The sequence below is a fragment of the Neoarius graeffei genome, chromosome 10, assembly GCF_027579695.1.
Source record: "Neoarius graeffei isolate fNeoGra1 chromosome 10, fNeoGra1.pri, whole genome shotgun sequence".
Taxonomy (NCBI): domain Eukaryota; kingdom Metazoa; phylum Chordata; class Actinopteri; order Siluriformes; family Ariidae; genus Neoarius; species Neoarius graeffei.
The window spans coordinates 8,511,460-8,528,215 of NC_083578.1; the positions used below are offsets into that span (position 1 = coordinate 8,511,460).

The following is a 16,756-nucleotide window of genomic DNA, read 5'->3' on the forward strand; positions in this document are numbered from 1 at the left end:
CTATGTTTCTTTGTTTGTGAGACAATATGGTGGACGGTATGACGGTGAAAAGCCCCAATAATGTGTGACAGGTGAAGTAGTCCATGCCCCATGCTTTCCCCACCCCTACCCCTGCAATATCCAGCACCCCATCCTAAAAAATAGTTCCAATATGATATCCTTGCTCACACTATGAGTTTCATACTTTCTGATTATCATTTCATTTCTAATCCAATCTTCAGGCTGATTCTGATTTTGATCTCATACTGTTTGTGTGATGTTATTAAATGATGACACGTACTCAGATCTCTCTCTCTCTCTCTCTCTCTCTCGTCTCCACAGGGTTTGTACATATTCCTAGTGTATGCGGTTTATAACAGTGAGGTAAGAGTGTATCGTTTATGCTGTAGTTTTAGTGTAGAAGCTACAAACCTGAGTGCCATCATGTTCTCTTCTTTTGTCCGCCAGGTGAAGAGCGCTATAAAGAGAATTCAGGAGAAGAGGAAAGCTCTGTCATTTACTGTAAGAAAGACACTGTTATTTATTTCATTTTATTTACTGATTTGTTATACAGAGTAACATTAACTAACAACAAAGACAGCCAGCTACAGTGGGGCAAAAAAGTATTTAGTCAGTCACCAATTGTGCAAGTTCTCCCACTTAAAAAGATGAGAGAGGCCTGTAATTTTCATCATAGGTACACTTCAACTATGAGAGACAAAATGAGAAAAAAAAAATCCAGAAAATCACATTGTCTGATTTTTAAAGAATTTATTTGCAAATTATGGTGGAAAATAAGTATTTGGTCAATAACAAAAGTTCATCTCAATACTTTGTTATATACCCTTTGTTGGCAATGACAGAGGTCAAACGTTTTCTGTAAGTCTTCACAGGGTTTTCACACACTGTTGCTGGTATTTTGGCCCATTCCTCCATGCAGATCTCCTCTAGAGCAGTGATGTTTTGGGGCTGTCGCTGGGCAACACGGACTTTCAACTCCCTCCAAAGATTTTCTATGGGGTTGAGATCTGGAGACTGGCTAGGCCACTCCAGGACCTTGAAATGCTTCTTACGAAGCCACTCCTTCGTTGCCCGGGCGGTGTGTTTGGGATCATTGTCATGCTGAAAGACCCAGCCACGTTTCATCTTCAATGCCCTTGCTGATGGAAGGAGGTTTTCACTCAAAATCTCACGATACATGGCCCCATTCATTCTTTCCTTTACACGGATCAGTCGTCCTGGTCCCTTTGCAGAAAAACAGCCGCAAAGCATGATGTTTCCACCCCCATGCTTCACAGTAGGTATGGTGCTCTTTGGATGCAACTCAGCATTCTTTCTCCTCCAAACACGACAAGTTGAGTTTTTACCAAAAAGTTCTATTTTGGTTTCATCTGACCATATGACATTCTCCCAATCCTCTTCTGGATCATCCAAATGCTCTCTAGCAAACTTCAGACGGGCCTGGACATGTACTGGCTTAAGCAGGGGGACACGTCTGGCACTGCAGGATTTGAGTCCCTGGCGGCGTAGTGTGTTACTGATGGTAGCCTTTGTTACTTTGGTCCCAGCTCTCTGCAGGTCATTCACTAGGTCCCCCCGTGTGGTTCTGGGATTTTTGCTCACTGTTCTTGTGATCATTTTGACCCCACGGGGTGAGATCTTGCGTGGAGCCTCAGATCGAGGGAGATTATCAGTGGTCTTGTACGTCTTCCATTTTCTAATAATTGCTCCCACAGTTGATTTCTTCACACCAAGCTGCTTACCTATTGCAGATTCAGTCTTCCCAGCCTGGTGCAGGTCTGCAATTTTGTTTCTGGTGTCCTTTGACAGCTCTTTGGTCTTGGCCATAGTGGAGTTTGGAGTGTGACTGTTTGAGGTTGTGGACAGGTGTCTTTTATACTGATAACGAGTTCAAACAGGTGCCATTAATACAGGTAACGAGTGGAGGACAGAGGAGCCTCTTAAAGAAGTTGTTACAGGTCTGTGAGAGCCAGAAATCTTGCTTGTTTGTAGGTGACCAAATACTTATTTTACAGAGGAATTTACCAATTAATTCATTAAAAATCCTACAATGTGATTTCCTGGATTCTTTCCCCCCATTCTGTCTCTCATAGTTGAAGTGTACCTATGATGAAAATTACAGGCCTCACTCATCTTTTTAAGTGGGAGAACTTGCACAATTGGTGGCTGACTAAATACTTTTTTGCCCCACTGTATACAATTATTCCATGAAATTGAGTCGTACATGAGCTGATAGCTGACAAGGCGCGTAGCACCGAGTTGGCTCTAATCCATGTACAACGAGATTGAGTGGAATAACTGTTTTATTCTATCCACATTCACTGGATTTTGAGAAATGGAGCATTTTTTTAGCAAATTTGATCAATAAAAACTTTATACAAAACATCTGCCTGTGATGACCTGGCGACTTGTCCAGGGTGTACCCCGCCTTTCGCCCGTAGTCAGCTGGGATAGGCTCCAGCTTGCCTGCGACCCTGTAGAACAGGATAAAGTGGCTACAGATAATGAGATGAGATGAGATGATAATGATAATAATTCTTGAAAAATTAAAAAAAGACGTTCTTATCATCAAATATTTTTATTCCACATTTTGTTGCTTTTTTTATTTATTAGGGTTTTGTTTTTGAGTAGAGTTTTTATTCCGTGTTCAGTTGGTTCAGCAACATACGCCGCCATTTTGCTTTTCTCTAGTCAAGTTTTCAAGTCAAGTCAAGTTTATTTGTATAGCACTTTTAACAATAGACATTGTCGCAAAACAGCTTTACAGAAATTTAAAGACTTTAAACATGAGCTAATTTTATCCCTAATGTATCCCTGATGATCAAGCCTGTAGCGACGGTGGTGAAGAAAAACTCCCTCAGACGACACGAGGAAGAAACCTCAAGAGGAACCAGAAGGGAACCCATCCTCATCTGGGTGATAACAGATAGCATGATTATAAATAACTCGCTTCTATAACAGTGTCCTATAGAGTCACAAAGTATAGCTGAAAACTTCATTATAGTTTTAACATGAAGTCAGTTTCGTTGATGTTATAAACTGTTCATTGATGGAAACTTGAGTGCAAAACTGTTCATGGCAACTGCAGTCCTAAAGTTAGCAAGTCAACTGTAGTCCTCAGCCATAAAAGCATTACTGTAAGAGTCCAGAGCGTCCTCCAAGTACGGCTTTCAACTGTCCATATGGGGCCGTCCTCTACCGGAGCGATGTGATGAGACTCCAGCCAGAAGTAGGGCATCAGGATGGATCAGGCAGGTCTACTCATTGTATATGAGCTGATATCCTAGTAGTAGAGTAGCCAATCAGAGCGCACGATTGCTCATGTCCAGTGAATGTGGAGAGAATATTTATGATTAGCTTCCACTCTGTGTAACACGGTAGTTTTCTTTTAGTGATATTTACTAGCTCAGGATCGTTTTTACCTAAATTCCTAGTTCTCGTTACAATTTCTGTTCTTGCAGAATTGCTCTCAGCCAGTCAGCTTCTTGCCGTCTCAGAGGACTCTTGGTGCATCATGGGTAGACAGCTTGCCCACCCCGTCCAGCCCGGAGAGCAGCAGCTCCAGTTACATGACCAACTCCACCGCCAGCTCGCTTGTCATTAAGAACGGTGTGTGTGTGTGTGTGTGTGTGTGTGTGTGTGTGTGTGTGTGTGTGTGTGTGTGTGTGTGTGTGTGTGTGTTAGATTGTGAAGTTTACAGTGTTGTCAATCTCACATTTTCTCTCTTTCACTGTCTCTCTAGAAAGTTTCGGAAATGACAAACTTGTAAGCTTCTCATTAAAACCGACTGTGGAAAATCCAGTAAGCGCGCACACACACACACACACACACCCTGAGCCATCTTTATGGAGTTAATATAATGATTAATAGTAATGAATCATAATTAAAAGTAATGAATCATAATGAAGCACAATGAATCCTTGTGAATCAATTGTAATGAATCAGAATCATTCATAACAACTCCAATTCAATTCTGTAACTTAACTTCTAACACAAACATTGTGTTCATTTACTATCTGGTATTTGTGAATCATTAATTATTTATGAATTTACTGGTTTGTATGTAGTTATGACTATAAGTTTAAGCACCACCCCCTCAGGTCTCTGCAGCCATTTGCTTGGCCCCGCCCGTCAAATCATGACCTACAGTCATGAATCATTTCAGTAAAAATCATGAGTTCTGGCAGCATCACCAGTGTTTCGTAAAGTCTCACATTAAACTGTGATTCATTTTATCACACAGCATGAACACTGAAAAAAAGTTAACGTTTGTATGAAAAAGCTGTAAATTATTATCCATAGTGTTAAAATGTGTTACGACTGAAAGCCTGGTTAAAAACAATTACAATCAAAGACGTGAATTTCTGAATATTAATACAGTTTTATCATGGAATTTACATCTGATTATTTCCCTCTTCATACTAATCTCTGATCTCCTCAGGTCGTTCAGCTGATGGCCTTCAAACCCTCAGGTAATCTCATAAACAAGGTGAAGAACATTTAATAGCTATTAAGAATCCTTCTAAACCAGCTGGCGTTAAACCTTATGAGTGGTTAAGGTTAGGAGTTAATCACCACAGGCATTCTTACTTCGTTTGTATAAAATCCAGCGTCTCGCTCACAAAGGTTGTTGATGTTTTGTGTGAGAGGTTGAGTGTTGCACAGAAAGCTCATGTAAAGTCCAACTCTAGAGGGCGCTGTATTTGCTCATACGAACAAATTCACCTCTGAAGGTTCTTCAGGAAAGGTTTAAGTCCACATTAATACTTTAAAACAGTAATGAGATTTCACTCACATAGTGTTTTCTTACTAAATGAAAATAAGAAGTTAAAAAATTTAAAACACTTGATTAAATGTAATGTTGTATGAAAGTGAGATGTGATTAGATAAAACTGGTTTGGGGCGAGACAAAAAGTATTCAAAGGCTGTCTACAGAGAATGGAACCGTATATAATATGGTGGAATAGAGGCCAATAGAATTGTATAGAATGGAAACAAATATAGTAAAATGGATTGGAATAGGGTGGCACGGTGGTGTAGTGGTTAGCGCTGTCGCCTCACAGCAAGAAGGTCCTGGGTTCGAGCCCCGGGGCCGGCGAGGGCCTTTCTGTGCGGAGTTTGCATGTTCTCCCCGTGTCCGCGTGGGTTTCCTCCGGGTGCTCCGGTTTCCCCCACAGTCCAAAGACAGGCAGGTTAGGTTAACTGGTGACTCTAAATTGACCGTAGGTGTGAATGTGAGTGTGAATGGTTGTCTGTGTCTATGTGTCAGCCCTGTGATGACCTGGCGACTTGTCCAGGGTGTACCCCGCCTTTCACCCGTAGTCAGCTGGGATAGGCTCCAGCTTGCCTGCGACCCTGTAGAACAGGATAAAGCGGCTAGAGATAATGAATGAATGAATGTATGAATGGAATGACACGGCGTAGAATCGTATAGAATTGAAGAGGATAGAGGAGAATGGAATGGTATAGAACAGAACAGAATTAAATAGACTTGAGACTCATACAGAATGGAACAGATGGTACAGACTGAAATGGAGTAGAATAGAAAGGAATGAAAGGGAGTAGAATTGGACAGAATTGAACAGAATAATATGGTATAGTACAGAATGGAGTAGATGAGATGATGCAATTGAATACAATAGAAGTAATTTCAATAATAAAGTAGAATAGATTATATTAGAATGTAATAGAGTAGAATAGAATGGAATAGAGTATTATATGATAGGCTAGAGTAGAAAAGCATAAAGTAGAATAGAATACAATAGAATGGAATAGAGTATAATATGATAGAATAGAGTTGAGTAGAATAGAATACAACAGAATGGAATAGAGTAGATGATAGAATAGAATAGAGTATAATTGAATAGAATGTGAGTGTATGTTTATTTTAATATAAATTGTAATGATCAGAGCTGTACTAAATTTTCTTTTACAGCATGTTGAAGACAAGACACTGGTGGACTACACATGCTGCAGACACACACACACACACACACACACACACACACACACACACACACACACACACACACACACAGTGAAGCAGCTGGAGAAGAGCAGGCCTCTCCCACACTGCAGTCCCCCTCGTTCCCAGGGTTAAAACGAAACAGCACTCTGTGTGTGTGTGTGTGTGTGTGTGTGTGTGTGTGTGTGTGTGTGTGTGTGTGTGATAAAACAGCAGACAGTGCTGAAGTTCATCTGGGTTTCTCCACTTCACGCTTGACAGAAGTCACACTGCTGAACAGGAAGTGTAGTTAGTGTTAGGAGACGACACACAGCGAGTGGTGGCGTGCCGGAGCTCCAGACCAGACGGCTGCAGCTGTCAGTGAGACGCTTTCACCGGGACCGTACGGTAGCTGAGTAGGTTAATGTAGATACAGTGTACTGCTGAACCGTCAACACACACTGACGTACGACACGCTGACGTGTAACACACCTCAGTCCTGTGGGACGTGACCCTACTGACACCTGCTTACTCCAAGAGCATGAAATAGGATTTATTTGGATTAGTGAGGTGCTGCTGGTGCACACAGTGTAGTTTATAGAAAACAAAATTCATGTGGCTTTTTTTTTTTTTTTTGCAGTGTGATCTGACGAAACAGAGGTGTGATTATTTTCAGTTCCAAATCTGATGGACATACTGTAAATCATATGTGGGGTTTATTTCATGTAAAAACACCATGCATTGCTTTGACAATGATGAAAAACACTGTAAATAAATCTGCTGTAAAACTTTAATATGATGAGAGATGAGTTGATTTATTTCATAACAACACTAGCAATAATAGGTGTGTGTGTGTGTAAATAACTGATGTGAAAAGTGATTTTAAATGAAATTAATGTCTCACTCATGGCAAATGTAGCTCCAAAATAATGAAGTAAACAGCTAAAGGTAACTAAGAAGTAAATAACAAGTATTAGTATAAATACAGAGGTGATTATAGGAAATGACGCACACTATCGAGAAATAGTCCAAATTTCTCGACCAATCACCTCAAGTGACTCGGCAAAATGGCGTCCAAACGCTTCGTCACCGTAAGTGAGGAAGAATTACGAATGATGAAAGAAAATGCCGTTCCTAAGAACACTAAAGATGCTACAAAGTTTGGTCTAAAACTATTCAAAGGGAAGGTGGAGTTGTGATTTATTTTATCGATTTCAAAACAAAGGATTTTTTGTGACTCGGCGTAGATAAGTGACACAAGTCTGCGCAGCAAAGTTATTACATTTACATGAAGCTTTTAAAGTTTGAAATAATTTTTTGAATAGGATTTTTAAAAAATAATCACCTGTGTATTTATACTAAAACATTTGTCCACCTCAGGCTCAGTGAATATCAGTGATTATTCCACCCACATTCACTGGATATGAGCAATCAGGCGCTCTGATAGGCTACTCTAATCAGATACTAGGCTATCAGCTCATATACCGTGAGTAGAGAAAAACAAAGTGGCGGTGCGTGTTACAAAAAAAAAGCAGCAAAAAATGGAATGAAAGTATTTGATGATAAGAACGTATCTTTTTTAACATTTTTCAAGAATTATTATTATCATCATCATCACATTTTTCACAAATTTCTTCTGTCATTTCACCGGTTTCTTTACATTCTAAGCAGAAATGATTTTGTCGGATGTTTTGTATAAAGTTTTTATTTATCGACTTTGCAAAAAATAAAAATGCCCCGTTTCTCAAAATCCAGTGACTGTGGAGAGAATAAAACAGTTATTCCACTCAATCTGGTCGTACATGGATTATAGCGATCAGCTCATGTACGACTTGATTTTATGGAATAACTGTTAAATATTAACCTCGACTTTGTTTCGGTTATTATTCACCAATATTCACTTCACCTTCGGAGAATAATTGTTAAGTAAACACGCGTCTGTATCTAAACCTTACGTGCTTCATATTGCATTGTTAAGCTACACTTACGTTTATGTGGTGTAGTGGTTAGCACTGTCACCTCACAGTAAGAAGGTTCTGGGTTCGAGCCCAGTGGCTGACGGGAGCCTTTCTGCGTGGGTTTCCTCCGGGTGCTCCGGTTTCCCCCAAAGACATGCAGGTTAGGTTAACTGGCGACTCTAAATTGAGCGTAGGTGTGAATGTGAGTGTGAATGGTTGTCTGTGTCTATGTGTCAGCCCTGTGATGACCTGGCGACGTGTCCAGGGTGTACCCCGCCTTTCACCCGTAGTCAGCTGGGATAGGCTCCAGCTTGCCCGTGACCCTGTACAGGATAAGCGGTTACGGATAATGGATGGATTATCTACATCACTTCTGCCTTTCTGATAGGCTACAATCTCAATGTCAGTCTTTAGGAGGCAGGGCTTAAACAGCAGAATGATATCACATTGTGTTAACCGGTTGCGTTTGTCCATGATGTTTAGCTACACAATAGCTTTTGTTCATGTTTACAGCAAATGAAGAGAGATAATACGCTAATATCGCTACGATATCCTCGATACAAACGTTGGAACGTAATAAACTACATTTTTTTTGTTAAATGCGAACGTGTGAAATTGATTTCTGGATCTTGACCAATCAGAATCCAGAATTCGAGTAAATTACAGCTAAAGGCCTCTGCATGCTCTTGCGACAAGGCTTTCGCAGATAGCTTTTCGCAGACAGTTGTAATTTATCGTTGAGCGGGGAGTAATAGGCATGCACGATGTTATTCACCGCCACAACGCAAGGAGGCGCGAAGTCGTGAAATCGCTAGGAGTAGTTGGTGGGTGTGGTTAGTGGAGTGTTTATCCTCCGGTTACTTATAATGACTAGAACTGGAGTCGTATAGATGTCCGTACTTCCTCACTTCCTCGATCAACCGCTCTTCGTGCTGCTCCATCTTCGCTCATGTTTTTAAAAATGGCGGTAGTGAAAACAAACCAAACCGGGAAAGTAGGGAAGCGGAAGTGCGTGTACAGCGGATGTAGAGTGGACCAATCAGAGCCCTCTTGTCTGCGACGTTGTCTGCGAGGCTTCTGCGGTGGTCACAATTTTTGGGAGGTGCGCGCAGAGCGTCTGCGAAGGGGGGGGCTACGCAGACGCCATCTGCGACACTATCTGCGAGGACTGGGTTGTCAGCATAAACTGGCCTAGAAGGTAAGTAAATTAGCTTTTGCTGTGAATAATTTTAGGTCAGTATTGCAAACTAATGGCAGATACAAAATGAAAAAAAAAAACAACAACAACCAATTAGAATAGAAATAGAAAGCATGTGCAACAGATGCATTTGTGAATGGAGAAACAGAAATATTGTCATATCGTCTCTTTCATTTGCCGAGTCTTTATATCCGACTTTCAAACACACAAATCCATGAGTCAAAGAAAAAAAAGGGGGGGGGGGGGGGGGGAATCAATTCTTTGCCATATGAGGTGCAGTTGAAGCCAATCTTTTTCCTAAAAGCAAGACAAAGCGAAGAGGGGAACTAAAGGAGTGTAAATAGGGCCGAGGAAACGTACTCTGGCTTTGTGAGCTCTCAAAAGGACGGCAACATGTGTGAATGTTTTCTGACCTTCCCATCACGGCTCTTTAAAACGCCGCTGGAGAGTCTCTTAGAGGCAGCAGTCTTGAGGACGTGCCTTTCTCCACGGCACTCGAGCGAACATGTGCATTAAAAAAGCCACACACACACACACACACACACACACACACACACACGGTCTGGCACTCCCTTCTCCTTCAAAGCCATCGTGTTTGTCTGTAGCACATCATGCTTTTGGAAGAAAAGAAAACGAGTCGCCATCCGTGTTATAATTTCATTTCTTTATTTCACATTTTGATAAGAAATAAAGCACTTTGCAGTCAGATAATGTCGACAAGCACAAAAGATTTTTTTTCACGTAAATGAAGTATTTCCGTATTATAAGATATCACCTCTGTATCTGACATTAATTAAATAAATACTATTTCTTCAGCTCTTCAGCTTCATGGCTTTGTAAGTTGACCTCTAAGCGTTTCTAGACAATACTGATGCTGATTTTAACTACAAGGGACAGAAACACGTTTTTACAATTACACTCTTCCAGAGAAAAGCACACAAAGAAAATAAAAGAAAAATATAAGAGAGAGAGAGAGAGAGAGAGAGAGGTGGTTTCAGTACATTACTACATATAAATACACAAACAGCATGAAAATGCATTTTTTTTTTTTTTTTTTTTTGGATTAAAGTCTCAGTCAGGATGTGTGTGTGCATGAAGATACTCAGCAGGATGAAACTGAATAGAGATGGAAGATGGGTTTGTGTGAAATGTGGAAAACATATGGCGCAGTGATTCTCCTGCGATCCTGATTGCAGCTTCAAGCGCGCGCACTTACTCACAGGATCTGTCAGTATTTCAAAAAGAAAAGAAAAAAAAGAGTTGAAAAGGATGCGCAGGTGGTTGATAAAATAATGGACACCAGTTGAGAAAGGATCCATAATTAATTACACACCAACAATGTGGAAACACCCTCAGGACCATGATTCATGTCCAGTTACATACAGTGGAGCTGTGTTTTAGCCCGACTCTTACTGCTGATACAATCAGGGAGCTGGAGTGGGCTCTATATTATTCTATTTTTTTTTAATTAACATCATTATTGCAAGTTTTTTTTAAACTTTTTTTTTTAACAGTAAGGTTGTATTTGTCATGTAATGGCACACCTGAGTGCAAATCAGCACTGACATCACATCAATCATCATGTGTATGTGTGTGTGTGTGTATATATATATATATATATATATATATATATATATATATATATATATATATATATATATATATATATATTAGGGTGCATCAGTTGCCGTCACTTTCATAAAATCTGATGTGTTTTTGTTTGGGTGTTCCTTTTCACCAATAAAGACATCCTGTAAAATGTTTTGACCATATTCAAAAGTCTAATGGTGGCACCATGAGGTTCATTTTTTTTTTTTTTGCCAAAAACGCTTATTTTATGTTTTGGCGTAAGGTTTGAATCACAATGTTGGACTCCATTTATTGATTTCTTGTGAGCCAGAGATCATGTTAAGAACCTTTGCAAGGGATTGAGAAGCATTAATGTGATTCATAATACATTTGTATTGTTTAAAAGTAGTTGAACGATGATTCAATGAACAGCTAAAACTCAAACTGTGCTTGATAATATATTTAGAATATGGACTAAAAATGTGTATCTAAGATATTTGGTATACTCTATAAGGTGCCATAATGTTTCATGAAAAGTGATCGAAATTTTGTTATAAAAGTCGTAAAATAGCAGCTTTTTCCATAACTTTGAGCTCCTGGTGCCACCATTAAACTTTTGAATTTTGTCAAAATATTTCACCCAGTGTGTTTTCTTACCAAAAGGAACATAAAAACAAAAATGCATCATGATCAGAGGAGCTTTTCATTTTTAGGGGGCAACTGATGCACCCTAATATATATATATATATACAGACACACATGGGTCATTCTAGAATTCGGGGTCCATTTCGTGTCTCTGTGATGATAAACCTTTTGTTATTTTCCCAAAAAGAAATCTTTATTGAATCAGTTTTGAACAATAACGCAAATTATGACAAACTTTCACCAATAACGATGCTTGATGTCCATTTTAGACCCAATTTATCCATAAAACATTAACTAAATAACCCCTCCCCCCACATTATTAGCTGTCTTCGACTCCTGATCCGTCCATTCAACTCCAATAAACAGGAAGTGATTCAGTCGAACAGTCTGTTTTCTGGGGGCTTATTCTATTAACCGTTAGAAAATCAATTGCAGTTTGAATAGAAAGTCGATTTTCTGTTTTATGTGAAATTTCAGTCAGAATCTTTTTTTTATCCATCCCAATGTTCTTGTCAACTCTGTTATAAAACCACATAACATCCACAAAGACTTTTAATAATAATATGCATGACACCTGCACCGAGTGATGTCACTTCCCCTGGTGGGAAACTTCAGAAAGGCAGTGAGGGAGAGACTGTTCTGTTTCTTCTCTCATTAATTTGAACAGAATGTTGAGGATTTTACACCGACAGTAGATTCATTATGCGTCAACTCTGTTATTGTGATATTGGGCTGAGTCATTTTTTAAAAACAATAATAGGATGAAAATCCGTTCTGTTTTTATGCATGCCGTGTGGTAATTAGTTTGAGGTTGGCATGTGGAGTTAAGACACAAAATGGTGGAAAAGTGTCAACTCTGTTATCATCAGTTCTGTTGACGGATTGTCCAGTTTGATGATAACAGAGTTGACCGACACTTCAAATGTACCCGCAATTATAGAATGGCGTGTGTGTATACATATACAAACACAGTACGGTGCAAAAGTCTTAGGCATCCTATTTCACTTTTCAGATTAAAAAAGAAAACATAATGAAGGCTGCTGGGTTTTGGTGTAAAATGAAGAAGCGAGTGTGACAGTCAAAGTGTCCAGAAGAACCGTGGCTGGTTCTGGAAAATGCTCAGCAAAACCTACAGCTCATTTCCGCATAAAACTGCACTCACTGGACCTCAGACTACTATTTTTTTCTTTAAAGCAAAGGATCGTCTCGCACCAAATATTGACTTTGTTATATTCTTTTATTATGGCTGACTGATTACTGTTTATAGTATTTTTTTAAATGTTGAAACATTTAATTTCATGACTGTTTAAGCCATTTTTGGTCAACAGCATTTCTTTGCATGTGCCTAAGACTTTTGCACAGAACTGTAGCTTAAACAATTAACTCCTTCTTGTGGCATTTCAAGAAAACAGACAATGAAAACTGCCTTCACTTTAGTTTCAATTTTTTAAAAAAATATTATTTGAATATGTAAATATCCCCAATCCAATCCTACACCGTCCCCCACTCCAGTGTTCCCTGGACTGCATTTGCATACTGCAACCTGATTGGTCCTTCTAATTTACGATGTAATACTTTTTCCAGTGAGGTTTTCAGCTCAATGGAAAAATGGAGCCGGAGATCTCATCTCATTATCTGTAGCCGCTTTATCCTGTTCTACAGGGTCGCGGGCAAGCTGGAGCCTATCCCAGCTGACTACAGGCGAAAGGCGGGGTACACCCTGGACAAGTCGCCAGGTCATCACAGGGCTGACACATAGACACAGACAACCATTCACACTCACATTCACACCTACGCTCAATTTAGAGTCACCAGTTAACCTAACCTGCATGTCTTTGGACTGTGGGGGAAACCGGAGCACCCGGAGGAAACCCACGCGGACACGGGGAGAACATGCAAACTCCACACAGAAAGGCCCTCGCTGGCCACGGGGCTCGAACCCGGACCTTCTTGCTGTGGCGACAGCGCTAACCACTACACCACCGTGCCGGGAGCCGGAGATATTTTCGAAAAAATAAACTATTTGGCGAATAACAAGCATATTTGATAATGTTGAGGTTCACTTCACCAGAAAACAGACTGAATTTTGCTTGCAACAGTTCGACAACCTCAATCTGAATATTTAAATTTGTTTTGAAGAAAATAATTTGTCTTTGTAAATAATAAATAATCAATTATTCCACATGGCAGTCCAAGAAAAAAAAATTATGCGATGAAAAGCACATACAATTCTAAATACATCATTTAAAATCCTGATTTTATGAATCGATAAATACACCTGGAGTGTATTTGCATACTGAAACCTGATTGGCTCGTCTATTTTATGATGCAGTAACACACTTTCAACAGAAACTCACCGAGAGATTTTTACCTCTCTTAAAAATGTACAGATTTTGACCAAAAATTTTTTTATAATGTTTAGATTGGATTCTTCACTCCAGATAAAATCACACACAGAAGGAGTAACTGTATTCATTTGAAAACTGCTGCAACATTTCATCCTACTGAAGATTAAACGGGGTGAATATTTAGGTGTCAGAATCACCATCAGAACCAAAAACTGCTCTGGTGTGTGTCCTTCGGTGCATAAACACTTCTATTCAATAAATAAAATATAAAATATGTTAAAACACAGATATTTGCAGTGTCCAGCAAGGAAACGTTAAAGTTGAAGTGTGAAACAGGCAAGAAGCAAAATAATAATAATAATAATAAGAAGAAGAAGAACGTTTCTTTTAAGAAATTAAAGAACTAAAGACAATAATGATTTTAAAAAAGAACATTTCTTATAGAGTATATGGAAAGCAGTTAAGAATTCATGACATCCATAATTACGCCTTGACGTGAAAAACATTCAATAAACATTCAATGTTCCATTTTATCTCATAATTTTATGATTTTGTCCATCTTGTCAAAGCAAAATTTCTTTGAAGGTCAAAGCAGATACAATTTTTCAACTGTCTAACATCAGTTATACATATAAACAGAATTTTGATGACTTCAGTGGTGTGGAAATGACACGCTTTCAAAGATATAATTACTCAGGAAAAGTCAGATCGAGCCGAATAATAGTTTGCTAACAAGCATTTTTTCCCTCAGTACCAGCTCAGGGACATTACACATCAAATATGTCAAACATATTCAATACACATTCAGATTGTACTAGAACCATCAGAAACATGGGAAAATAAATAAAAACACAGAACGGAATAGAGACGCACTCTCGTTATACTTGTACAGTGATTACAAAAAAAAAAAAGGTATTCGTTGGCCTGTTCAGAGGACTGTAACGTCTTTGATGGATCACTTGTGGCAATTTAACATACCCTGTAGATTTTTTTTTTGCACCATTTTAAATCACCATTTGAAGTAGCAATATTTAACAGTTATTCCACGAAATTGAGTCGTACATGAGCTGATAGCCAATGAGGTGCATCGATGAGGTTGGGTGGAATAACTGTTTTATTTTATCCACATTCACTAGATTTTGAGAAACAGAGCATTTTTTTTTTTTGTAAATTCGATAAATAAAAAAACTTTATACAAAATGTCTGACAACATCATTTCCGCTTAGAATGTAAACAAACCGGCAAAATGACCCTAACCCCTGACTACGTCATCGCTTGTTTACCGCAATGCATTATGGGCGATACCTGGGGTCAGCTCCGCCATATTGTTTACTTTCACCTTTGTTAAACACTACATTGTTGTGTGTAAACAGTTTTAATCATGCCGCCCAAAATGAATTGCTGTGTTCCTTACTCTGTCTCAACAACAAAGAGAACAACCTCATTTGAGCTTTTATCAGCTGCCAGTCGAGGAGAAGAGAAGAAAGAAATGGATAAGTTTAATCTGCACTGAAAAACTTCGAATTGAATCAAAATGGACAAGTGTTTGTAGATTACATTTCTCTGGTGGGAAGAAGACGGCCTTACACTGTGACCCAGCAATATTTCCATGGTCTGCGCCATGGAAATCATAATTTTTTTGTGGCGCGGGCGGGAGCGGGACTAAAAATCATAATTCTTTGCGGGCGTGGGCGGGAGCGTGACTGCACAATGCGGGCGTGGGCGGGAGCGGGACTGAAAAATCCAACCCGCGCAGACCTCTAGTCTGCGGAATGGCCTTTGAGTATAGATGATAACAATCGACACGGTTCATTGTCTGAAACTAGCGATATTCCAAAGCCTGTAAAACAAAGACGCGTTCTTCAGCCTTTGCCTCTCAACGTGCCGAAGCACTCGGCAGCCGAACGAGCCTGTCGGACCGATAAAACTCCCAAACCACCAAGGGTTCTCTTTTGGGTCTGTATAATGTTCAGTGGACCTCACTAGCGGCATTTATTGAAGAAAATGCATTTATACTGAACGTGACACGGCAGATCAGAGGGTTTCCAAAGATTTTTTTTTGTAATGTTTTTTGTAATTATATCAAGTTTTATTTAACTAATCACTCATTTGTAAATTCTGAGATGTGATGTTGTTGTTGTTGTTGTTGTTGTTTGTACAGTGTGGTAGGCTCGGTCAATCTTGAGGTTGTACGAATTCTTGTCACTTACGTCTTACCTTCTCACCAAGCTTGATTTGGATTCAGATTTTCCTGCTGTAGACCCTCAACATGTTATCCACCTCTCTAAATCACCAATTTCATTGTCTTCCACGACAGAGCACGGCAAACTCGCTCCTCTCACATCACTCTCAGGTAAAATTAATCTAACATCCGCTATATTGTCCAACTACTGACCTCAGCTATCCCCCATAATGCATTGCGATAAACAAGTGATGACGTAGTTATGCTTGGGGGCTATTTGTGGAAAATGCTATAATAATAATAATAATAATAATTCTTGAAAAAAAACTTCTTACCATCAAATTCCATATTTTGCTGCTTTTTTGTATTTTTGTTTTCGAGTCGAGTTTTTATTTCGTCCTCAACTGGTTCAGCAACATGCTCGGCCATTTTGTTTTTCTCGACTCACGGTACTGTATATGAGATGATATCCTGATTGCCAATCAGAGCGTACGATTGCTCATACCCAGTGAATGTGGGTAGAATAATAATTAATACATTTTCACGGTATATCATGGACGAAACTACAAAATACGAGGCTGTCTGAGAAGATTCCAGAGCTTCCAAAGCTCATAAATTGTGTGATCAAAAAATATCCATAAAATATCCACAAGCTGTCAAAAGATTTCTGTTTTCTTTTTCAGTTTTTATGTAAAACAAAATAAGCAGGGCATTAAAACATGAGGGCGGCACGGTGGTGTAGTGGTTAGTGCTGTCGCCTCACAGCAAGAAGGTCTGGGTTCGAGCCCTGTGGCCGGCGAGGGCCTTTCTGTGCGGAGTTTGCATGTTCTCCCCGTGTCCGCGTGGGTTTCCTCCGGGTGCTCCGGTTTCCTCCACAGTCCAAAGACATGCAGGTTAGGTTAACTGGTGACT

At 39.5% G+C, this 16,756-nt stretch overlaps 1 protein-coding gene across 7 annotated transcripts in view; it reads left to right on the top strand.

The window, feature by feature from the left end:
- The window catches only part of adgrd2 (adhesion G protein-coupled receptor D2), a 55,583-nt gene extending 48,845 nt beyond the window's left edge, over nt 1-6,738 (top strand). For 4 of the 7 annotated variants that reach the window (XM_060931210.1, XM_060931211.1, XM_060931213.1 and 1 more), the window contains 7 exons: nt 322-363; nt 448-501; nt 2,827-2,916; nt 3,462-3,609; nt 3,743-3,801; nt 4,442-4,489; nt 5,936-6,738. In XM_060931210.1, coding sequence (XP_060787193.1) covers nt 322-363; nt 448-501; nt 2,827-2,916; nt 3,462-3,609; nt 3,743-3,801; nt 4,442-4,489; nt 5,936-6,100 — 606 coding nt within the window. In that variant the 3' untranslated portion in view covers nt 6,101-6,738. The remainder of the gene's footprint in view (nt 1-321; nt 364-447; nt 502-2,826; nt 2,917-3,461; nt 3,610-3,742; nt 3,802-4,441; nt 4,490-5,935) is intronic. The other 3 variants (XM_060931215.1, XM_060931214.1, XM_060931212.1) reach the window with 3 other exon arrangements.
- The last annotated feature ends 10,018 nt before the right edge of the window (nt 6,739-16,756 follow it).